A 24,066-nucleotide genomic window follows, 5' to 3' on the forward strand; every position below is an offset into this window, starting at 1 on the left:
GCTGAGTCCCCGCTTTAGAGGACACTGCACGTCTGGTGACGCCCGGGGCATCCTGGCTGCCTGGAGGGGTGCGTGGCGCCGGGAGCGCGCGGTCCGGGGGTGCGCGGAAGGCGCTCAGGGGCGGGGACTCGGGGCGGGGCGAGGACCGCCCCGCCCCGTCGCCCCGCCCCGAGCACTCGCCCCGCCCCCTCGCACCCCCGCCGCTGCCCGCCGCGGTCCTGCCGCCCCCGCCCGCCGCAGTCCGGCCCCGGGAGCCATGGCCGAGCCGGGCGGGGAGGCCGCACCCGGGCCCGGGCCTCCGGTGCAGATCCGCGTCGCCATCCAGGAGGCCGAGGACGAGGAGCGACCGCCGGACGGGGAGCGGCTGCCAGTCGGGGAGCGGCGCGCGGGGCGCCCGGCGCGGTTCCTGAGCCCCGGCTGGGGCAGCGGCGGCGAGGAGGAGCCGGGCCGCGGGCGCAGGTAGGCGGCGGGGTCGGAAGCCGGGCCTGCCCCTCCACTGAGGCACCCCGCGCGACCCCGCAGCTCGCCCGGCCGGGCCCTCATTCCTCGTCCGAGCCGTGTCCTGGCCCGCCGCCCCCTCCCCGACCCCGACCTCGCTGCCTGCACTGCCTGGCCTGGACCGGCGCGCTGGGGGCTCCAGAGGAGGGGTCGCCCTGGAGACTGGGGACTGAGGCCCGGTCCCCTTCCTTCTCGGTCCCAGCGGCATTCCCACCTGAGCCGGAGAGCGCGTCGCATCTGGCAACCTGGGGCTGGGGTGCTGGGGTCCTTGTCCGGGTACAGTGGCCGAAGTCCTGGGATGGACCCCGGGGCTGGGGTGCTGGAGCCGGGTCCTGGGGTGGGCCTTGCGGACCTGGGTAGCATCTGCCTAACTCTGCCTCAGGGCCTGCGCCTCGGCCTGTGCCACACTGCGGGGCTGCAGACCCTGGCTGCTGGGGGCAGCGGCCCTGAGGAGCATCCCTGGAGAAGAGGGCGGCAAGGACAGACGAGCAGATTCCGGGGGAGGCCAGCCGCCCCCCGCCAGGAGGCCTGTTTGCTTGGGGCTCTGTGCACAGGCTTTGCTGCTCCGGCTGCTGGGGTACAGGGATTACTCCCTGAGGGGGAAGCAGTGGCTGCTCAACCCTTCCCCAGAGCACAGGGTCTAGAGGCCGCGGGTTGAAGACAGCAGTGGAGACAGATGTTGGTGGAGAGTCCAACCAAGCAGCTTAGGGCAGGACACCTGCAGCCCAGCCCAGCACACACAGTGGCCGTGGGGTCAGGGGCAGTGCACCTGCAGCACAGCCCTGCACACACAGTGGCCGTGGAGTCAGAGCAGTGAACCTGCAGCCCAGCACAGCCCACACAGCAGCCGTGGGGTCAGGGGCAGTGCACCTGCAGCCCAGCCCAGCCCACACAGTAGTCGTGGGGTCAGGGGCAGTGAACCTGCAGCGCAGCCCACACAGCAGCCATGGGGTCAGAGCAGTGCACCTGCAGCACAGCCCTGCACACACAGCAGTCATGGAGTCAGAGCAGTAAACCTGCAGCCCAGCCCAGCCCACACAGTGGTCGTGGAGTCAGAGCAGTGAACCTGCAGCCCAGCACAGCCCACACAGCAGCCATGGGGTCAGAGCAGTGCACCTGCAGCACAGCCCTGCACACACAGCAGTCATGGAGTCAGAGCAGTAAACCTGCAGCACAGCCCAGCCCACACAGTAGTCGTGGGGTCAGGGCAGTGCACCTGCTGGACAGCCCAGCCCACACAGTAGTCGTGGGGTCAGAGCAGTAAACCTGCAGCCCAGCACAGCCCACACAGCAGCCATGGGGTCAGAGCAGTGCACCTGCAGCCCAGCATAGCACACACAGCATCATGGGGTCAGGGCAGTGCACCTGCAGCCCAGCATAGCCCACACAGTAGTCATGGGGTCAGGGGCAGTGCACCTGCAGCACAGCACAGCCCACACAATAGTTGTGGGGCCAGAGCAGTGCACCTGCAGCCCACCCTGCACACACAGCAGCCGTGGGGTCAGAGCGGTGCACCTGCAGCCCAGCCCACACAGCATCATGGGGTCAGGGCAGTGCACCTGCAGCACAGCCCACACAGCAGCCATGGGGTCAGGGCAGTGCACCTGCAGCCCAGCATAGCACACACAGCATCATGGGGGTCAGGGCAGTGCACCTGCAGCCCAACCCAACCCACACAGTAGTCGTGGGGTCAGAGCGGTGCACCTGCAGCACAGCCCACACAGCAGCCGTGGGGTCAAAGCAGTGCACCTGCAGCCCAGCCCACACAGTAGTCGTGGGGTCAGAGCAGTGCACCTGCAGCCCAGACACCTGCATTAGAAGTGAAAGAATCAGCCCCTTATGCACTCCAGGGCCTGACTTCAGCCTGTGCCGGGATGCATTATAAGGAGGAGCCCCAGTCCCTGACAGCTTGCGCACTGAGAAGACAGAGCCAGTCATGTTTCAGATGTGCTGCAAACAGCCCTGCCTGTATTTGCCTGTGACTGGGAAATGGCCGGCCCTATCCAGGACTGATGTCTGTGACTGTCCCTACAGCCTGGGCAGGTCCTCGGGGAGGTCCAGGAGGACTGAGCTCCCCTGTGGGTGGGCATCTCACCAGCAGCCTCACGCTCCCTCTAGAGCCCTCTTCTCTCCCAGCTCCAGTGACTTGAGGCTTGTGGAGTGTTGCAAGTGTTGGATCTGAAGCCCCCTCGTGCTGTCCACTGGCCCAGAGCTGCCTCTGGGCAGAGAATCCTCAGGGAGGTAGAGCTGACAGCTGGACGAGTGGGTGGCGTCCAGGGAAGAGTGGCGGCCCAGCCTTGGGAGCCGGCGTCTTATGCTCCCCTAGCAAGGACGGGACATTGCGTGGGGCCTGCCTGCCTGTGTGCGCCTTCCTCTTGTCTGCTGACTTCCAGCCGCCTGGTGGGCTGCTGTCTCTGCCCCGTTCCCTCCGAGCTGTGTGGACTCTCTGGGTTTCTGGGGGCCTCTACCTTTGAGGCCTGTACTTTGCACAATCGTGTTCTGCTGTTGTGTCTGGCATGCAGGATTGTGAGCGCTGTGGCAGCTGGGACTAGGCTGGCCTCCCTCTCAGTGGCACCAGTGCGGTGCCCAGCTCTCGGTGGCCGCTGTAGAAGTATCTGTCGGATGAATGTGTGTCTGATCCCCCCTGCCATTGCCCTCCGCTAGGCAGTGAATGAGATGCCTGGAGGAGCTGCCCTGTCTCCAGCATGCTGGCTTATGCCAGGCGGACCGCAGGGAAATGAACGCAGGGCAACGTCTTCTGCCTTCCAGAAGGTTCATTGGCCTTCTCCCTATGTCTCACGCACTAGAAAAGCTGGCTTTCCTTTGTTTCCTCCTTTTAAACAAAAAGTTTAAAGCAAAGGAAATGTGAACAAACAGGATTGTGAATGTTCACATTCTCACCAGCTGGGTTTAACAATGATGAATATTTTACCCTGCTTGTTTGATGGATATACAAGGGGGCTTCATAGAGTTTGTTGGAAAGTGGAATTAAAAGATAAGGTTTTTATTGGTGCAAAAAAATTTAAATCTGTGCTTTTTAAAAAAATTTTTTGATTATTTGAAAGGCAGAGAGAGAGAGAGAGAGAGAGAATCCATCTGCTTGTTATCCATGGCTCGTTCACTCCCCAAATGGCCACATTGTCAGGGACTGGGCCAGGCCGAAGCCAGGAGCCTAGAACCCCTGCATATCTCCCATGTGAGTGACGGGTCCAAGTACTTGAGCCATCTGCTGCTGCTTTCCCAGGTACATAAGCTGGGAGCTACATTGGAAATGGAGCAGGCAGGACTCGAACCGGCCCCCATATGGGATGCCAGCATCGCAAGCAGTGGTTTAACCCATTACCCACAATGCCAGCCCCTCCATGATTTTTTTAAAGATTTATTTATTTATTTGAAAGAGTTACAGAGAAAGAAGAAAAGACAGCTCTTCCATCCATTGGTTTACTCCCCAGATGCCTGTGATGGCCAGGGCTGGACCAGCCAAAGTTAGGAGTCAGGAGCATCATCCAGGTCTCCCATGTGGGCGCAGGGACCCAAACGCTGGGGCCATCCGCCACTGCCTTGCCAGGCACATTAGCAGGGAGCTGGATCCGAAGTGGAGCAGGACTTGAACCAGTGTCCTTCAAGGATGCCAGTGTCTCAAGTGGCGGCTTTGCCTGCTATGCCACAATGACAACCCATTTCTGTGAAATTTTTAATGTTTTTTAATCTACTTGAAAAGGAGGGATTGGAAAAGATCCCCAAATGTCTGTATCAGTTAGGCCAAACCCAGGGCCCCAGAACTCCATCCGGGCCTCACACGGTGGCAGCCCAAGTGCTTGAGCCGTCATCTGCTGCCTCCCAGGGTGTGCAACAGCAGAGAGCTGGGTTGGAAGCAGAGCAGCTAGGACTCCAGCTGCCACTCCACCATGGGATGCAGGTATCCCAGGAGTGGCTTAACAGCGTGCACCGCATTCATGGTGTACCATGAGTTTTTCACGTATCCTTGTAGAAATGTGTGGTTCATCCCAAATCATTTGCAAGCCTCTTGTGCACATGCCTTGTATCTGAAATGCTTTGTAATCTTCAAAATGACATTCCCTGTAAAACCACAACACTGTTATTGCAACTAGTAAAATCCACAGCCATCGCCTAACGTAATCTTCCAGAAAATCACATGGCCAGCTCCCTGTTTGGAGCTGTTTCCTTCCCTGCTCATGCTAGAATCCAGTCTGAGTTGACAAGTGTGCGTTTTGTGTCTCTCTGGAATCTTTCCATCTGGAACACACACACACACAGACACACACACACAGCTGATATTTGCTGTGTTGCCTGTCAGGGGTCAGACTTTTGCTGAACGCCTTGCGTTTTGGATTATCTGTGTGTGTTCTCAGTGTCTGCTTTAACTGCCTTGTCCCCACGTGCTTCCTATAAAGTGGGAGCTAGGACCGAGGACTTGGCTCAGTCCTCGTTAAGCATTTTGACAAGCACACTTCATAGTCCATGCCTGGACTCCGCATTCGGCAGGCACCCAACGTTGGTGGTGTTACATTTGACCACGTGGTGAGGGAGATTGCTTGCTGTCCATGTTTTCTTTTCCTTCGGGATTACCAAGTAACCTGTAGGTCTCCTTGCTCTTCGCTGCATACTGGGGTGAGTCACACTTGCCGATTTGTGTCTGTGGCACCCAATTTGTTGATTCCCCATCACTGCATGGGAGATCTGGACTGAGTTCCAGGCTGCTGACTTGATCTTGGCCCAGTCCTGGCTGTTGTGGACATCTGGGGGAAGTGGACTCACAGATGTCTCTCTACCTTACGAATAGAAATAGCAATAATTCCGTTTTCCCATGAACTTGCTGAAGTGCCCCCTGCACATCCGGCAGGGACACTGGCCTGTTTCTCATGGGGTCCTGATGCCAGCCGATGCTGCTCTCCTGAGAAGAATCTGGAAGCACCGTCTCCTCTGTGGTTCCTCGCAGGGGCTTCAGAAGGGCTGGCCTCGATTTTCTGAATGCTCGCTACCATTCAGCGGTGTACCCCTCAAGACCTCAGCTTCAAGGTCTCTGTTGACCAACTCACTCTCCTGACTGGCTGTTCGTCTGTTCAGACCTTCTGTGTCTTGGTGGGTTGTCTGCTTCCAGCAATTCATTGTTTGTTTGTTTTCCTCTTTTCCCTAAGCTATCCAACCTCATGGGTGTTTTTCACCTGATGGTTTTAGTGTCCTTGGATGATCTTTCTTGAGTCAGTTACTTCTCGGGGTCTTGCAGGTTGGTTCTACTTTTCCCATCTTTTGTTCCTTTGTCTTCTGTGGCAAAGAACTTTGCCCATCACTGGCATTGAATAAGAGTCTCTCCCAAAGAGGCAAGAAGAGAGAAGTGCGCAGTGCTTTCTCCTGCAGTGCCGGTCTGCAGAGAGCCCAGTTGTACGGATTTGTGTTTATTGTGTTTTCACGATCAGGGGCAATCCTTATTTCTGATGCTCACGGCACCTGCAGCACAGCCAGAGGAAGCCTGCTAAGTTCGCTTCAGTGCGTCTTTCTGGAACACATCATTAGTCTTTGAGGTCCCTGCTCTCGGGAACTTGAACATCCCAGGATTAATTTGTACTTTTCCTGCTCCAGTCACAGAACCCAGTTGTATCCACAGGGCCCTGGTTTCTCAAATGCTACTGAGAGGCCAAGGTGCTGAATACTACTGGGGTCATCACTGCTTTCAGGGCTTTGAAAGGATAGAGCTTAAACAAGTATGTTTTTAAAAAATAAATTTATATTGATAATTCTAGTTCATATTTAACAAAACTGCAGTGCTTTTGCTATTTAATTATTTTTCTTTTGCATGGAAAATCTTTAATCTAGTAAATTAACACATTTACTAGTTTGCTTTGTCTTGGAACATGTCCAAATGATTCAGAACTGTAACACCTGCTGTTGTATGACCAGTGTGGCGAGTGGTCTGGGTTTCCTCCCCTCTGTGGTGGTTCAGAGATGGTTCTGGCTTCTGGCAGAGGGCGTCTCCCTTATGAATGCCAGCCTTGTATCTGTCGGGGTGCAGCTAGGTCCTTCTACCCCTCATCTCTGCTCCATGCCACGAGCCATTGTCTAGCTCTGCAGAGACCCTCGCAGATGTGTGCCTCCTGCATTCCTCCCGGGTCATGTTGGAGCAGGTGGCAGGGCGGAGAGCAAGGGTGTCAGTGTGAGAGCCTGGGGCCTGCCTGACCTCTGCTAGTGGCCTCCGAGATGTGGCTGTTCTTCAGACTCCTTCGGCAATGTCGGGAACACACCACTCCCGGTTTACAGTGTTTTGTAAAAAATGTAATTGTCTTTGAGTGACAGACTGAGAGGGAGAGAGAGAGAATGCATGTGCTCTCATCTGCTGGTTCACTCCCCAAGTACCTGCTATGATTGGGTCTGGGCTGAGGCTGAAGCCAAGAGCCAAGATCCCTATCCAGGTCTCCCATGTGCGTGGCAGGAGCCCAACTACTTGAGCCATGGCCACCACCTCCAGGGTCCGCAATAGTAGGAAGCAGGAACTGAACTCACGCGCTCTGGTGTGGGATGCAGGTGTCCTAACTGCTAGGCTAAGCCCTCGCTCACTCCAATGTTTTATTTCAAAGACAGAATCCCTTAAGCGCAAAACACTTTGTACAAGAGGATCCCGCCCGTGTGGCTTGTCCTCTCAGAAACTCTCTGCTTAACACTGATCCATTTGAATTCCTGTGATGTGCAGGACTGTGGGATGGTTGTGACGGAAAGAAATCGTTATAAATCCCATCTTCAGCTTAGGGTCTGGGATGCTAATACAGCATGCACACGAGTAGCTGGGATTCTCACATACAGACACGTGTTCCGAGACGTAGAACTGGGGGAGTTGCCTTTGAGACAGGCCTGGGTGTGTGGCTGGGATCTGGGCTTGAGAGGGAGAGGGCGAGGCACTCAAGGGACAGGAGGAGCCTGCGCAGAAGCCGAGTCCAGAAAGCCCGAGACAGTTACAGGGAACGGGGTGTCCGCTGTCTGCCTGGGACATGGGATCTGAAAGGCACAGGGAACGGGGCGTCCACTGTCTGCCTGGGACATGGGATCTGAAAGGCACAGGGAACGGGGCGTCCACTGTCTGCCTGGGACATGGGATCTGAAAGGCACAGGGAACGGGGCATCCACTGTCTGCCTGGGACATGGGATCTGAAAGGCACAGGGAACGGGGTGTCCACTGTCTGCCTGGGACATGGGATCTGAAAGGCAATAACTGGGAATGCATTTTGAAGCTGGTTGCAGGCAGATTCTAAATGAGGCTGAACAAGGAGGGCAGTACCTTGGATTTTATTTAGTAGTAAACAGAAAAACCTCATCTCCTTGTGTTATTCTGAGAGGAGAGCAGGCGTGTCGTGGCTGCTCTGACTGGAAGGTGACCGCGTAGAGGAGGCTGAGGTGCAGTTTACAACAGGGCAGGAGGGAGGCAGGAGGAGGCCGGGCAGGGCACTGGCTGGGAAGCACGCGGGATGCAGGAGTGAGGAGGGAGGCGAGTGTCCCAGAGGAGGTCCAGGCCCCCTGAGAACCAGCTCCTTGCCTCTCAGCCCGCCAGTGCGAGTGGCAGGCGACGTAGCGTTCAGTTTCTGGGGAGGAAAAAAGATGATTTTCAGAAGGAATCGAGAGAACTCACCGTGCAGGCCCAGGGATGCCAAGGCCTCTGATCCTGACGCCCTGGCTGGCTGTTCGCTCTGACGTGGAGCCACTGAGGAGGAGAATCAGGGCGGGTGCAGAGGAGACCCCACAGCCCCCAGGGAAACCAGGGCGGGTGCAGAGGGGACCCCCACAGCCCCCAGGGAAGGCAGGGCAGGTGTAGAGGGGGACCCCCGCAGCCCCCAGGGAAGGCAGGGCAGGTGCAGAGGGAACCCCGCAGCCCCCAGGGAAGGCAGGGCGGTGCAGAGGGGGACCCCCGCAGCCCCCAGGGAAGGCAGGGCGGGTGCAGAGGGGGACCCCACAGCCCCCAGGGAAACCAGGCAGGTGCAGAGGGGACCCCCACAGCCCCCAGGGAAGGCAGGGCGGGTGAAGAGAGGACCCCTGCAGCCCCCAGGGAAGGCAGGGCAGGTGCAGAGGGGGACCCCACAGCCCCCAGAGAAGGCAGGGCGGGTGCAGAGGGGGACCCCACAGCCCCCAGGGAAACCAGGGCGGGTGCAGAGGGGACCCCCACAGCCCCCAGGGAAGTCAGGGCGGGTGAAGAGGGGACCCCAGAGCCCCCAGGGAAACCAGGGCGGGTGCAGAGGGGACCCTGCAGCCCCTAGGGAAGCCAGGGCGGGTGCAGAGGGGACCCACAGCCCCCAGGGAAGGTAGGGCGGGTGCAGAGGGGACCCCACAGCCCCCAGGGAAGGCAGGGTGGGTGAAGAAGGGACCCCACAGCCCCCAGGGAAACAAGGGAGGGTGCAGAGGGGACCCCCCACAGCCCCCAGGGAAGGCAGGGCGGGTGCAGAGGGAACCCCGCAGCCCCCAGGGAAGGCAGGGCGGTGCAGAGGGGTCCCCCGCAGCCCCAGGGGAGCCAGGGCAGGTGCAGAGGGAACCCCGCAGCCCCCAGGGAAGGCAGGGCAGGTGCAGAGGGGACCCCGCAGCCCCCAGGGAAACCAGGGCGGGTGCAGAGGGGACCCCGCAGCCCCCAGGGAAGGCAGGGCAGGTGCAGAGGGGACCCCACAGCCCCCAGGGAAGGCAGGGCAGGTGCAGAGGGGACCTCACAGCCCCCAGGGAAGGCAGGGCGGGTGCAGAGGGGACCCCCACAGCCCCCAGGGAAACCAGGGCAGGTGCAGAGGGGACCCCACAGCCCCCAGGAAAGGCAGGGCGGGTGCAGAGGGGACCCCCACAGCCCACAGGGAAGGCAAGGTGGGTACAGAGGGGGATGCCCGCAGCCCCCAGGGAAGGCAGGGCGGGTACAGAGGGGACCCCCACAGCCCCCAGGGAAGGCAGGGCGGGTGCAGAGGGGACCCTGCAGCCCCCAGGGAAGCAGCCTGACTCCACGTGCAGAGCCGCAGGGCTTCACTGCCCTCTCCTTACTTTCTTCCAAAGAATGCAGCTGGGAGGTGGGGGAAGGAGTGATATTCCAGTGTTGGCAAAATCTGCAGACGCCGCCTCTCAGGGGTGACCCAGGCTCACCTCTGCAGGGACAGGTCTCGATGATGGTTTGTCCCCTGAGATAATGAGAATGGAAACGTGTCCCTGTGGTCTTCCTCCTAAACCGTGGACCCCAGCATAACCATGACAGGCACATCAGATCCGTGCTGAGGGACAGTCTACAAAATACCTGGTCGGAGGCTGGCATTGTGGTGCAGGGGCTTAAGCAACCTTTGTGGGGCCAGCACCTGTTATCAGAGCACTGGTTTGAGCCGGGGCTACCCCACTTGAGATTCAGCTCCCTGCTAACACACCTGGGAGGCAGTGAATGATGGCCCAAGTCCTTGGCCACTTCCACCCAGGTGGCAGACCCAGGTGGAATTCCTGGCTCCTGGCTTCAGCCTGGCCCCAGATCTAGCTGTTGTGGTCATTTGGGGAATGAACCGGTGGATGGAAGACCTTGCTTTCTCTCTCTTTCTCTGTCAGTCTGCCTTTCAAATAAATATATTTTCCAAACAAACAAGCAAAAAGCCTGGTCAGTCCTCAACATGATCAATGTCAAAAACAGGGGAAGGCTGAAAACTCATGGATGAGAGGAGCCCAAGGAGATGTGACAAGTCCATGTCATGTGGGGCCCTGGAGCAGAGAAAGGACACCAGGTAAAAACTAAGGAAATCTGGGGCCGGTGGTGTGGTGTAGCAGGTAAAGCCACCGCTTGCAGTGCCAGCATCCCATATGGGTACTGGTTCAAGACCTGGCTGCTCCTCTTCCAATCCAGCTCTCTGCTATGGCCTGGGAAAGCAGTAGAAGGTGGCCCTGCACCCACGTGGGAGACCCAGAGGAAGCTGCAGGCTCCTGGCTCCTGAATCTGGATCAGGACAGCTCCATCTATTGTGGCCATTTGGGGAGTGAACCAGCGAATGGAAGATACCTCTCTCGCTCGCTCTCTCGCTCTCTCGCTCTTGCTCTTGCTCTGCCTCTCTGTAACTCTGCCTTTCAAATAAATAAATAAATCTTTTTAAAAAACCTAAGGAAATCTTAATTAACTGTAGACTTTGGCTGATAATAATTCACAATTATTAATCCACTAATTGTAACAAACGTATCATACAGATGCAAGGTATTAATGATGGAACAACTTGCCTTAGCGTAGGTGGGAACTCTGTACTTTCCTACAAATTTTCTGTAAATCTAAAACTAGTCTAAGATAGATTAAGTTTTACAGATATTTCCTTGTTTTTGGATATAACATTTTTATTTTATATCATAATTGAAGGCTTGTTGGCTCCACAGGACAAAGTCCAACAAAGAAAAAGTCAAAAGATCACAGCCCAGTAGGGAAAAAGGCAATAATCAAAGAAAATGAAGTTCAATGTTAGTCATACGAAGAAAATTTTTAAATAGTCAAGAATCATTAAAACTATATTAGTGTGTTTCACAAGTATTTAGAAGTTTGGCAAACCTGCATTTGCAACAAAACTGATACACCCCAGCATATGAGGAAGAGCATGTAATTTTATTAATTTTTAATTAGGAAAATGAATCATTTATTAACCACATGAGGAAAATCAGTGGCATGAAAGTTACTAGGAAGAACCGACCCTGAAGAATGCAGAGCTGATGCCGGAAACAAGGCTGTGACACAGAGGGTCTTCAGTTAACACCCTCAGCCAGGGAGCGAGACCCTGCATCCACCTAGCAAGAACAGGCTGCTCTGAAAGGGAGCATGGCTCAGTTAACACCCTCAGCCAGGGAGTGAGACCCTGCATCCACGAAGCAAGAACAGGCTGCTCTGAAAGGGAGCATGGTTCAGTTAACACCCTCAGCCAGGGAGCGAGACCCTGCATCCACGAAGCAAGAACAGGCTGCTCTGAAAGGGAGCATGGTTCAGTTAACACCCTCAGCCAGGGAGCAAGACCCTGCATCCACGAAGCAAGAACAGGCTGCTCTGAAAGGGAGCATGGTTCAGTTAACACCCTCAGCCAGGGAGCGAGACCCTGCATCCACGAAGCAAGAACAGGCTGCTCTGAAAGGGAGCATGGATCAGTTAACACCCTCAGCCAGGGAGCGAGACCCTGCATCCGTGAAGCAAGAACAGGCTGCTCTGAAAGGGAGCATGGATCAGTTAACACCCTCAGCCAGGGAGCGAGACCCTGCATCCACAAAGCAAGAACAGGCTGCTCTGAAAGGGAGCATGGCTCAGTTAACACCCTCAGCCAGAGTGTGAGACCCTGCATCCACGAAGCAAGAACAGGCTGCTCTGGAAAGGGAGCATGGTTCAGTTAACACCCTCAGCCAGGGAGCGAGACCCTGCATCCACGAAGCAAGAACAGGCTGCTCTGGAAAGGGAGCATGGTTCAGTTAACACCCTCAGCCAGGGAGCGAGACCCTGCATCCACGAAGCAAGAACAGGCTGCTCTGAAAGGGAGCATGGTTCAGTTAACACCCTCAGCCAGGCGGGGAGACCCTGCATCCACGAAGCAAGAACAGGCTGCTCTGAAAGGGAGCATGGTTCAGTTAACACCCTCAGCCAGGCGGGGAGACCCTGCATCCACGAAGCAAGAACAGGCTGCTCTGAAAGGGAGCATGGTTCAGTTAACACCCTCAGCCAGGCGGGGAGACCCTGCATCCACGAAGCAAGAACAGGCTGCTCTGAAAGGGAGCATGGTTCAGTTAACACCCTCAGCAAGGGAGCTAGACCCTGCATCTGTGAAGCAAGAACAGGCTGCTCTGGAGAGGGAGCATGGCTCAGTTAACACCCTCAGCCAGAGCGTGAGACCCTGCATCCACGAAGCAAGAACAGGCTTCTCTGGAAAGGGAGCCATGTGAGAACCAGGAACCACTGAGGTTTAAAAGCTCACTGGGAAGAGTGGAAGATCATGCCAGTGAAGCCCCGTGACCCATAAATGAAAGGCACAGATGGATAATGGGAGTGAGATGGACAGGACCCAGACAGATGGCCCATCAACTAATAGGCCTCTAGGCAGAGAAATACATGTGAACTTCACATTGTTCATAGAAAAATGGAATTAAAAGGTCGGCCTATTTTGATGCCAAAATGTTTGAAATTCACGCATATGGGGATTCTTCAAAAGGTCATGAGAAATGTGTATTATGAAAAACTGCTTGAATTTCAAGATTGTTTGTACCCAAAGAAACTCAATTTCATCTTCCACAAACTTGCTGAAGTACCTGCATATGACTAGGAAATGACTTTGTACAAAGTCATAGCAATAAAACACAACAGGTGGACTTTCAACTGTCGATGTGTATGGATAAGACATGGAGCATTAGTAGCAGACCAGAATGAGATATTATGAGCTATGGCAAAGGGGAATAAAGATGGGTCTGGTGGACTTTGGAAGGAGAGGAGGAGGAAAAGGTGAGGCGGGAATGAGTATGCCACGTTCACGTTCTTGCTGAATTCTGCTGGGAGGAGAGGCCCTTGTAAGTGTGTCACTTACAAACACAAAGAGAAGGCTAGCAGGAGAATGAAAGGGGATAGCTGACTTTTAAAAACAGAAGAAAGAGGCTTGCCCAGATCCACCTTTAATTTACTGGAATAGGATTGATATCAGAATTGGACCCCTGTCTACTTCAGGATTGGAGAACGTTGTGTCTTACTGAGCTGTAAGAGCCCTCCAGAGAGCTGAGAGCTGAATGGAGTCTGCGCTTGAGTGCTGTTGCTCTCTTCCTAAGTTCCCTATTGTTTTGGGTTGGTTCCTGCTGTGTCTGGGTTACTTTGATTCTTTGCTATTAATAGCATGCAAGGCATGCAGGTGGTGAGGTCTTTGGGGTGGAGACATGTACAGTTGGGAGACCCTGCAGGACTAAAGCGACACTCAGAGGACCGAGAGGACCAGGGACATAGCAGAGGGCTTGAGCCTGGGTGGGGAAGGAGGTGGTGAGGGGGACTGGGAGACACACAGCCATCCCTGGACCGTTGGAATTGACCAGAAGTCCGTATAGTCCTAGTATCCAAAGGCTGCAATCTTTCACATTTCTGAAAGGATACGGGATCTTTTCTTTCAAGGCCATCACACAAGCCAGGCGACAGAACCGGGGCTCCCAGAAGTGGCACAGACTTTGTGGTCCTCCTGGGTCCCCTTTTTGGGGACGAGCAGCGGCGGCGGCAGCAGCACATGGAAAGAGGCAACCTCCAGCTGCCACCAGCTCACCTTGGTGCTCACAGTGGGCTTCCTGTTAACCTCCCAGCACCGCCCACCTGTGCAGGAACATCTGGCTGCCTGCCTGTCTGCCCAGGGGTGCAAATAACCGATGCAGATTCACTCCCATTTCCTGTGAGGCTGACCTGGGTTGAGCTCCAGGCTCCTAGCTTCAACCCAGCCTAGCCCTAGCCACTGTGTGCATTTAGGTGAGCGAAGGGGCGGATGAGAGCTGGTGCTTTCTCTTTCCTTCTCTACCTGCTCAAGTGAGTTTTCTAAAACTTATTTTAAAAGAAAGGGGGTGGAGGTGGGAGTAGAAACAGCCTGCATTCAGCAACGTCTACCCGGCAGGGTGGAGGAGGCACGGGCCTCCAGTGAGTGCCGGGAGACAGAGCGCGTGTGGAGGCGCACAGATGAGCCAGAGTGGTGTGAGCTTCCGTGGAGAGAGGACAGGGGGAGGTCGCCCAGTCCGCCTTCTACTGCCTTTGACTTGTTCATACTGGCGTCAGCCGCTCTCGTGCGGCAGTAGGTCGCCCACGTCTCTGGCTCCGTTCGGTCCAGTCGGCTTGCTCTGCCATCAGCTGTGGCGATGTTGATGTTCTCTGAAAACAACGTGCTTCGGGGTCCTCACTTGTGGTGCAGTGTTGCTCTCCTCGTTGGTTCTGCAGTGTTACTCTCCTGCTTAGTCATGGCAACACCCTCCTCGTCCATACCTCCTTCTCGTTGCATTGGTGCTGTAAGAAAGAGAAAAGCCAACCAACAAGTGAAATAACCAAGCAGGATTCGCTCTTCCTTGTGTAATATCAGAAATCCGCAGGCCGGCAGTTAGCAGAGTTGGTTCAGAAACTCTGTGATATCAGGGCATGTGACGGCAGTCAGCCATGCCACACTCGTTCTCTGGGCTGTTTCCTCATGTCTGTGAAGTGGCTGCTGTGAATCTGACCATCACATCCACACTCAAAGCAGACAAGTTAGGAAGGGGCAGAGATGAGAACTTCCTGTGAATTTTTTTGGGGGGTGGCCCAGGCAAACTCTCCCAACCCTGGGCACTTGGGTGGGTGTGGGAGCTAGGAGTGTGCAGCACCCAGGTTGCTGTCTCTGCTCAGAGCGAGTTGATGGGGATGCCAGCACTGACAGTCATGTGACTCCACATCTGGCTGCAATGGGAAAGCAGCCTTTTGTATTTTTAGCAATCGGTAACCAATCACCTCTACTGAACAACATATAATCTTTTTGTGCTTTTTTAAAAGATTTATTTTATGTATTTGGTAAAGATAAGAGAGGGCGAGAGGAAGGGATGGAAGAGAGAGCTGCTCCCTCGCTGGTCCACTCTTCAAATGGCCACAATGGCCAGGGCTGGGCCAGGCTGAAGCCAGGAGCCAGGAGCTTCACCTGTCTCCCATGTGGGTGCAGCACCCGGGCCATCCTCCGCTGCTTCCCAGGCATACTGTCAGGGAGCTGGGTCAGAAGTGGAGCGGCTGGGACGTGGGCCGGCGCCCATAGGGGATGCTGGCCCTGCAGGCAGCAGCTTACCCCGCCGTGCCACACACCAGCACCTGGACGATGTGTAGTCTTGATATGAGAGTTAACTCAGCGCATTCATTGAATACACAGACACCCACCTTTGCTCACTTCTGCAAAGGCATATGCGGATAGCTGGAATTCCCTACAGGTCTGTGGCTCTGCGGGTTTGGGATCCCTTATCACAGAGCAGGCTCCAGGCTGTTCCACGTCCTCTGTTGTCAGGGAGGGCCTGGCCGTCTGTCCCCATGAGCTGCTGCTCCCAGGCGGCACCTGGCAGGGCCTGGGGACGCCAGTGTGTGGCAGATTCCAAGGAGGTTCCCTGCAAAATGTGCGATGATTCTGTGTGCCGGCTTCGGGGGCAGAAGGTGTGAGTTTTCATCCTGTGTCTGCCTCTTGGGAGTTTACCTGCAAGTTACGGAGCTCTTCTGTCACACCAGGCGTCTTCTGGAAGTCTCCATGCACTGACCCATGGATCGGGATGCATCCCCGGGGTAGGGCCTGCCAAGATTCCCCTCCCGTCGGAATGGGGATTCTCAAGGTTGCTGATGTGCAGGAAAGGGGCCGAGGCACGCTGGGATTGGGGCATGTGATAGCAGTTCACCCGGCTGAACGGCACAGATGTGGGACCAGCATTTGAACCAGGTGGTGACCCGGGCCGGGACTCTCAGAGTCCGCAGGCCGGTGGCACCTCTGAGCCAGACTCCTCGGGGGTGGTGTTCCCGTGGCCACCAAGGCGGTAGGCTTTGTCCCTGGCCAGCTGAGAAGTCGGCTCACTGGTTACTCCAGGGAATCTTGTTAGAAGGTGCTGGTCCACCTTCTAGAAATCAGCGGGGGAGGGGCAAGGAGGAAGTGGGTCTCTGAGAGCGTCACGTGAGTGCACAGCAAGAATGCGGGGCCCAGCATGGTTCTCACACCTGTCAGGAAGAGCAGGTGGGGGTGACTCCGAGCCCTCTGTGCCATGTGCTCACCACCCCAACCCCAGGAGGCCCGCTCAGGGGTGACCTTGGGCTGTGGGACAAGGGAGATGCCTGGTGCTGGAGGCCCAGATCTGTGACCCAGAGTCAACAGGCTCTGTCCCTCTCCATTGGGGGGGCGGGGGGGAGGAGGTGTCTGTGCCAGCCCCGCCCCCACCAGGGGCATCTGTGATTCTGGTTCTGCCGCGTCAGCCCCTCTCTGCTGGCATCTTCCCGGGCACCCTCTGGCTGTGCTGGGTGCCGACTTCCCCTCCCTGTGAAGCCCCCAGCCCCGTTGGTTTGGAGCCCCCTGCCCTGCCCTGGTACAATGTCATGACTACCCCCGCAGTGGCCCTGGGGTTAGGCCCCTACGTGGGAGCTCGGGGGGCGGGTGGGGCTCAGTTCTGGCCGTGACGCTGTCTGCTCTGTCTCCTCTGTCTCAGCGGCACCCTAAGTGGGGACGAGAGGGAGCCGGAGGGCCCAGAGGGGGAGTGGACGCCTCCGGACGAGGAGCTGGTGAGGAAGCTGGTGGAGCAGATCGAGTTCTACCTGTCGGACGAGAACCTGGAGAGGGACGCCTTCCTGCTCAAGCACGTGCGCAGGAACCGGCTGGGCTACGTGAGCGTCAAGCTGCTCACGTCGCTCAAGAAGGTGAGGTCCGGAGGGCCGGGCGCCGCCCCAACCGTGCGCCTTCCCCGCGCCTGCGCTGCCGAGCGGTTTGTGTGTGTGTGTGTGGGGGGGGCTGGCCATTAAGGATGCGCTGTCGTGGTCCTGCAGAGGGCCCAGCTGGGGCTCGTGGGTGCCGCTATCAGCTGTCACTCCTAAGGGCCAGCTGTTTTGCCAGGCAAGGGGTGCCTGGGAGGATGCTGTGCAAGACAGGAGACGCGAGGCCTTGAGAGACGCCAGGGAGGCCAAGAACTACATGAAATCCAAGCTTGTCTATTGGTCAGTTGAGGACATGGTGGGAGGGAATGAGCCCCCCGGAAGTGGGGGGGGGACCTTCTTATCAGCCTCTCCGCCAAGGGCGCTGCCAGCACCTCCCCCGGGTGGCAGAGGCGGCCATGCAGGCTGGCATCTGGGTTGTGCACTCTGCTGCTCCACCACTCACACACACACACTGCCTGTTAAAGGTGGGCAGTGGTTTGGCTTATATGATAGCCGCCTTCCAGCCTGCAGGGTTTTTTCTTTTTCTTTTTTTAAGTGTTGGAAAGACAGAGAGATACAGAGAGCAGGCTCCCACGTGCTGGCTTGCTTCCCGAAGGCCCACAACGGCCGGGGCTGGGCCAGACCAAAGCCAGGAGCTGGAAATTCAATCAATGTGAGAGGCAGGTACCCAAAGAGTTGAGCCATCACCTGCTGCCTCCCGGGCTGTGCATTAGCAGGGCGCTGGCATGAGGAGCAGAGCTGGGGCTTGAACCAGGGACTCTGCCATGCATCTGAGCTGCCGCAGCAACCGCCCGCCCCCGGAGCCTGCAGCTTTCACCTGGAAACTTATGCAGGATCTACTCTTCCCAGTGTCGGGGACGGCTGTGTTGGACACACTGCTGTGGGTTGCACTGCCCTTGTTGGCAGTGGCAGAAGCTGTGTTCATTCAATTCCTCCCTCACCAGGTCTCTGAGCGCCCGTGTGCACCACAAGCGGTTCTAGGCACCAGTGTGAGGACGGGGTAGGGAGCAGGGAGGGGCTGTGGGGCACAAGATGCCGGCAAGGGCTCCGGGCCCCATCTCAGACTTGCCTTCTGTTCCCAGGTGAAGCATCTCACGCGGGACTGGAGAACCACCGCACACGCCCTGAAGTTCTCAGGGCTCCTGGAGCTGAATGAGGACCGCCGGAAGGTGAGGAGGACCACCCCCGTCCCGCTGTTCCCCAGCGAGAACCTCCCCAGCAAGATGCTCCTGGTCTACGATCTGTACCTGTCGCCCAAGCTGTGGGCCCTGGCCAGCCCCCAGAAGAACGGCAGGGTGCAGGAGAAGGTGATGGAGCACCTGCTGCAGCTCTTCGGCACCTTTGGCGTCATCGCGTCCGTGCGGATCCTCAAGCCTGGGCGGGAGCTGCCCCCCGACATCCGGAGGCTCAGCAGCCGGTACAGCCAGGTGGGCACCCAAGAGTGTGCCATTGTGGAGTTCGAGGAGGTGGAGGCGGCCATCAGGGCCCACGAGTTCATGCTCACGGAGTCTCAGGGCAAGGAGAACATGAAAGCCCTCCTGATTGGGATGAAGCCCCCCAAGAAGAAACCTCCCAAGGAGAAGCCCCCCGCGAGCGCGCCCATGAACAGGTCCCTGAACAAGCGGGTGGAGGAGCTGCAGTACGCGGGAGACGAGTCTTCGGCCAACAGCTCCTCCGACCCCGAGAGCAACCCCACGTCCCCCATGGCTGGCCGGCGGCACGCGGCCGCCAGCAGGCTCAGCCCTTCCGGCCACCAGAATCTCTTTCTGAGCCCCAGCGCCTCCCCGTGCTCCAGTCCTTGGAGCAGCCCCTTGGCCCAGCGCAAGGGCGTGTCCCGAAAGTCCCCTCTGGCGGAGGAGGGCAGGCCGGGCCCCGAGGCCCCGCGCGCGGGCGCCGATTACTCCTCCGACAGCAGCGTCACGCCCTCCGGCAGCCCCTGGGTCCGGCGGCGGCGCCGAGCCGAGATGGGAACACAGGAGTCCCCGGCGGCCAGCCCGCTGCTGTCTGGGAAGGTGCAGACCGCCGACGGCCTGCCGGTCGGGGTGCTCAGGCTGCCCAGGGGCCCCGACAGCACCCGGGGATTCCAGGACGGGCGCGCGCGGAGCAGGGCCTGTGTGTGACACCTCCGGCGAGCAGCCCGCCAGCTCCCTCGGGTACCGACAAACACCTGGCGTGACCTGGAATGGCAATACATCCCCCTTTGATGTCTTTTGTACACATGTAGACCTCGTAAATTATATATTGGTAATGTATATACGTTGTGTGCTCCTCAGCTCAGAACTCCAGCCTCCCAACGCGGCCCGGGTGGGTGGCTGTGTGAGCAGCGCTCTGCCGCCTGGGGTGGGGGTGGGTACAGGGCTCCCCGGGGAAGGCCCTGACGTCTCTGCTGTGGCCTGGGATTTTCCCTGCAGGACTGGGCTGTTGATGGTGGGCCGAGTCTGGGAGATTTCTGCCGTGCTGCGTGCCAACAGCTAAGCCGATAGCATGGTGTCCCATAGGACCAAATGTACCTTACTTGTCAAGTGAATAAATCCTAAAACAGCCAACGGGGAATGCTGACTTGGGGGTCGCACGGTGTACCCACCACCGGCAGGACTGCGGGTGGGGTTCCCTGGCATCCTGAGGGGTCTTGTCACAGTGGCTCTACCTGGGCGGGGAAGGGGCGGGGTGGTATCAACCCCACCAGGAACTGGCCAAAAATGGAGATTCCCGGGGCCCACCCCAAATCCTACTGGGGCAGAGGCTCTGGGGAACAGGCCTGGATTTTCTCACAGGCCCATAAGGTGATTCTGACCCTACGTGAGGACAGCCAGCAGACATGGTGCTGGAACCAGAGGGCAGCAGCAGGCACCCACGTCTCTCCCCTGCTCACCCCAGCCCCACTGTCTGCCCGAAAGTGCTTGCCTGGACGTCTCCCGCGCAGCCGGCCCTCCAGACATGCTAGCGCCTGCTGGTTCTCTCAGGGCTCACATCTGTTGTCATCAGAAGCCACCGTGGTATTGCACAAAGAGCTCCAGACTGGGTTCTGGGGTTCGGGTTTGGGGCCTTTACAGAACTTGTTCGTTAGTGTGCAGCCATCAGGTGCTGGGACTAGGGCGAGGGCCTCCATGCGTTCTCTCCTTAAATCCTCCAGCAGCCGTGCAGAAATGTTCAGGATTCGTCCCAGCACCAGAAGCACCTGTGTCCCGTGTGGCCTGCTGACTTGTCCAGGTGTAGCAGCTGGTGTCATCCTCACGCAACACACACACACGTACACACACACACACACAGGAAGGGCTGGTGTTGTGATGCAGCCAGTTAAACTACCCCCTGTGGCTCTGGCATCCCAGGGCTCTGCTTCTGATCCGGCTCCCTGCTAATGCACCTGAGAGAGCAGCAGCAGATGGTCCAATGCTTAGGTCCCTGCCACCCATGTGGGGAACCAGTATGGAGTTCCAGGCTCCTGACTAAGCCCTGGCTGTTGCCAGTATCTGGGGAGTGAATCAGAGGATGGAAGACCTGTGTGTGTGTGTGTGTGTGTGTGTGTGTGTGTTCTGTGCTGTTCTTTCAAATAAATAAATGTTGATCTTTAAAAAACAGAAAGGAGACCCCACGGAAGGTGCTCCTATTTGCTCAGCACCCTCCTGTGGGCTAGGCGTCTTGCTGGACATTTCTCCGTCCCCCGTGGTGCCCCTGGATGTTTTACGGCAGTTTGTAGGAAAACAACGCTTCCCACAATGGTGAGGATGGAAGGAGAGGATGCACTGTGTACATGTAATTCTCTGTGATTACCGTCAGGCTAGTAAGGCGGGTCCTGTGAGACCCAGAAGAATTCCTGTAACCCGAAGATGCCTCCAGCAATTTCTGGGATTTGCCACTGACACCACTGTACAATCACTTTGGGGGGCCAGTGATTTGTGTGCAGCCCTCAGGCCCCACCCTGGGCAGGGCAGCATGGCCCCCTCGAGCCCAGCTGACTGCCTGGACACTGGGGCTCCACCCACTCTTCCCGGCCTCTGGTCACTCAGTAGTCCCACCTTGGTGGGACCAGGGCACACAGCACACCTGAGGGTTGGTCACACAGCACACCTCTGTTTTAGATGCACCCTGAGGGTCCCACTGCCTACATTCTCACCTTGATGTGTGATACAGATGGGCCTGGCCTCCACCTGTGCTGCTGCCCAGTGGAGTGGGAGGAGAGGATCCGCAGATCTGAGTTCTCACTGTGGTTTCTGCAATCAAGCATTGTCTGGCCCTGAGTGAGTCCTTGCCCTCTGGCTCATGGCTTCCCTACCTGTGGGTGAGGTCAGGTGTCCCTTAGGTCACACCCCCTGGGGGCGGTGCTTGGTGACCTGTAGGGCACCCTGTGTCTGTCAGTCACCCTGGGACAGAGCCTCCTCTTTTTGCTGTGGTTTGACACCTGGCCTCACCTTACGGGGACACAGCGAGCCACCCAGGCTGGTCTGATTGAGTTTTGCAGGGAGCCTGGGTGTATTTGGAAGCTCTAGAGGCAGCACTGAGAGGCTGCGGTCGCTGGCATCCCCTGGAGGGGAACCCAAGGACATCTGTGCCCTGCTCCTGCCCTGGGACCGGCCCTGGCTGTCTCCCGCACGTCTCTGTCCCCAGAATGGCGCGCGCCACATTCCTGAGGCTCCAGCGCCCTGTGGATGAACCTGCCGCTCTTTGTACATCTCTGGCCAAGCCTCAGCTCGGGCACCGTCTTCCTGTTTGCTAGCCTTGCGGGTCTCTGTTGAATGACTTGACCAGTGAACTTGGCCAATAGAATGTTTACAGATGTTTTACTATTTTTACAGATGTAGCATGATTTTTAAGAGCGCCAGCTCCCTCTCCACGCTGGGTTGCGGAGCCCCCTGCTGGCCTCCCCTTGCGGTGCTGGCAGAACACCCACAGCTGCCACGTGAGACGCCAGCTGGACCACCCTACTCCTGACCTTCCATCTCCTGGGTCACCCAGACTGGAACCAAGGCTGTCTGGGTCTGGCAGCGGCGAGGAGTTTGACTGCTGGGGCCTCTGACAGAAATGAGCCTCCCTTTGCCTCATCCCCCCCACTCCCGAAAAAGGATACTAATTGCTACTTCCTGTGACTTGGTAGAATTCTATAACACCTGGGAAGAGCTTGGTACCTTGCACAGGGTGAATGCTCACAGAACACCAGGCAGCCACAGGAGCGCCTCCTCCTTCGCATCACAGACAACCGTGCCAAGCCGTCCTCCTGGCTCTGCCACCTGCCTTCCCTGCTCCCCCACCCCCACCCGCGGGGGTGCTCACTCCATCCCGTTCTGCCCTTCATAACTGGTGCCCTAGCGGCTGAAAAGGCCAGGATGGCTGTGCACCCTGCCTGGTGCGCCCTCTTGTGGTGAAGCAGTTGAGCCACAGCTCCCCTGACTTAGGGCAGGTGGGTGGCAGCTCTCTTCACGCGGGAACAGGTTGCATCACTCCAGGTGGGGCTGGGTCTTGGTCTGTCCCACAGGCAAGACTTGAACGCGTGACAGGCAACTGTTTTTTTTTTTTTTTAAGATTTTATTTATTTGAAAGGTAGAGTCACAGACAGAGAAAAGGAGAGACACTCCCCAGATGGCCAAAACAGCTGGAGCTGGGCCTATCTAAAGCCAGGAGGTGGGAGCTTCTTCGGGGTCTCCCATGTGGGTGCAGGGGCCAAGGACTTGGGCCATCCTCCACTGCTTCCCCAGGCCATAAGCAGGGAGTTGGGTCGGAAGAGGAGCAGCCAGCACTCTCATGGGATGCCGGCGGAGGCTTAACTTACTATACCACAGTACCAGCCCCAGGCAAGTACTCTTTGGAGGCACTGGTTCGGCCATTATTTTGAAAAAACATTAAAAAAAAAATGAGCTGGCTTTTCCCAGCCATTTCATCCACGTGCTCTGTTCCTGGTGTGGTGTAAACACGACGGAATCCCTACCTAGAAACTCAACGCGGGACTCCAACGTTCTGGCTTCTCACTCTTCACACCGTTCCCTTCCTGGGAAAACAGCCTGGCGAGGGGTCCCCGGACGACAGGTTCTTGGCTGGCCCCGTCCTCTGTGGCTGCCCCAGCGGGAGGGAGGGGACTTCCCGGTACTCACAGCCTTGGGTGCTGGAATAAGGGGTGCAGGGGTGCATGTCTGGAGGATGTGCAAAGCTCCGAGGGTCGAGCCATCTCTACTCTGGCTGAGCAGCTGGAGCGCAAGCCCTAGCATTGGCTGGGGCAAGCAGAGCAAGTGGCCCTGCAGGCCACAGCTGCGCAGCCTCCCCGGGCCGAGCCAGCAGCGGCTGGGGCGCTTTGGTCAGAGAGGCACCCGAGTTCCCAGCGCTTGCCAGCGGCTGGAGACCAGAGGCCGCAGCACAGCACCCACAGCTCAAGCATCCTCGGAGGCTCTCTCGGGGCGGGGCACCTCCCTCTCCCTGCCCTCCACTCACCCTGCATTGCTTTGTGCATCGTGCCCCGTAGTGTTCAAGCTGGCATACAGCTTGTCCAAGTGCGTGGAAACCAGGCGCTGGCATTGGCTTGAGTGGGCTTCCCGGTGGCTGGGGAATGAGAAGGACCTTGGCTAGGAATCCTTCATCCCCGAAACTCAACTCCTTCTCAGTCAGGGGGCTGAGCTCTCAATCAGTCTTACCCATCCCTGTATGTCCAGTCATCATGTATGCCCCATTTCTGTTAGCCATGAGTTCAGGGACCATGCATTTCAACCCCTCTTCCAGTGTCTGGCTCAGGGCAAGAGCTGGGGAGATATTTATTTAGTTTTAGATTTATTTTATTAATTCGAAAGGCAGAGAGAGAAGGGGAGATCTCCCATTGGCTGGTTCATACCCCAAATGCCTGCAAACAGCCAGAGCTGGGCCAGGCTGCAGCCAGGAGCCAGGAACTCAAGCTGGTTTTTGTAGATGGGTGGCAGGGACCCAAGTACTTGAGCCATCCTCTGCTCGAGGTCCCCAGGGTGTGCATCAGCAGGAAGTTGAATTGGAAGGGGAGGTGGGACTGAAACCCAGGCACTCCGATTTGAGATAAAACTAGGCTTCCCAAGCAGCACATTAAGGGCTGTGCCAAATGCCCACCCCAGGAAGCGTCTGTTGAGTGGATGCTGAGACACAGGGTTAGTGCCAAGTGCAGGCTCTTGCAGACTCTGTGGATTACAGGGGCTCCTTAAGTCTGCGTTGCTTGGCAACGTCCCTTTGCCCAGAGAATA

The 24,066-nt window shown here is 57.3% G+C and overlaps 1 protein-coding gene across 1 annotated transcript; it reads left to right on the forward strand.

Annotated features, from left to right (window-relative positions):
• The first annotated feature begins 187 nt into the window (after nucleotides 1–187).
• Nucleotides 188–19,425, forward strand: LARP6 (La ribonucleoprotein 6, translational regulator). The gene is made up of 3 exons (XM_051835675.2): nucleotides 188–459; nucleotides 16,657–16,864; nucleotides 17,962–19,425. Exons 1-3 carry the CDS (start codon nucleotides 257–259, stop codon nucleotides 18,997–18,999), a joined length of 1,449 nt encoding a protein of 482 aa, XP_051691635.2. The 5' UTR covers nucleotides 188–256; the 3' UTR covers nucleotides 19,000–19,425.
• Nucleotides 19,426–24,066: the final 4,641 nt, after the last annotated feature.

Source organism: Oryctolagus cuniculus, chromosome 12 (genome assembly GCF_964237555.1).
Source record: "Oryctolagus cuniculus chromosome 12, mOryCun1.1, whole genome shotgun sequence".
NCBI lineage: Eukaryota > Metazoa > Chordata > Mammalia > Lagomorpha > Leporidae > Oryctolagus > Oryctolagus cuniculus.

Coding starts and splice junctions, on each gene's coding strand:
- LARP6 (XM_051835675.2), top strand. CDS start 257: ATGGCCGAGCCGGGCGGGGAGGCCGCACCCGGGCCCGGGCCTCCGGTG. Junction 460..16,656: donor GAGCCGGGCCGCGGGCGCAG/GTAGGCGGCGGG, acceptor CCTCTGTCTCAG/CGGCACCCTAAGTGGGGACG. Junction 16,865..17,961: donor TGCTCACGTCGCTCAAGAAG/GTGAGGTCCGGA, acceptor TTCTGTTCCCAG/GTGAAGCATCTCACGCGGGA.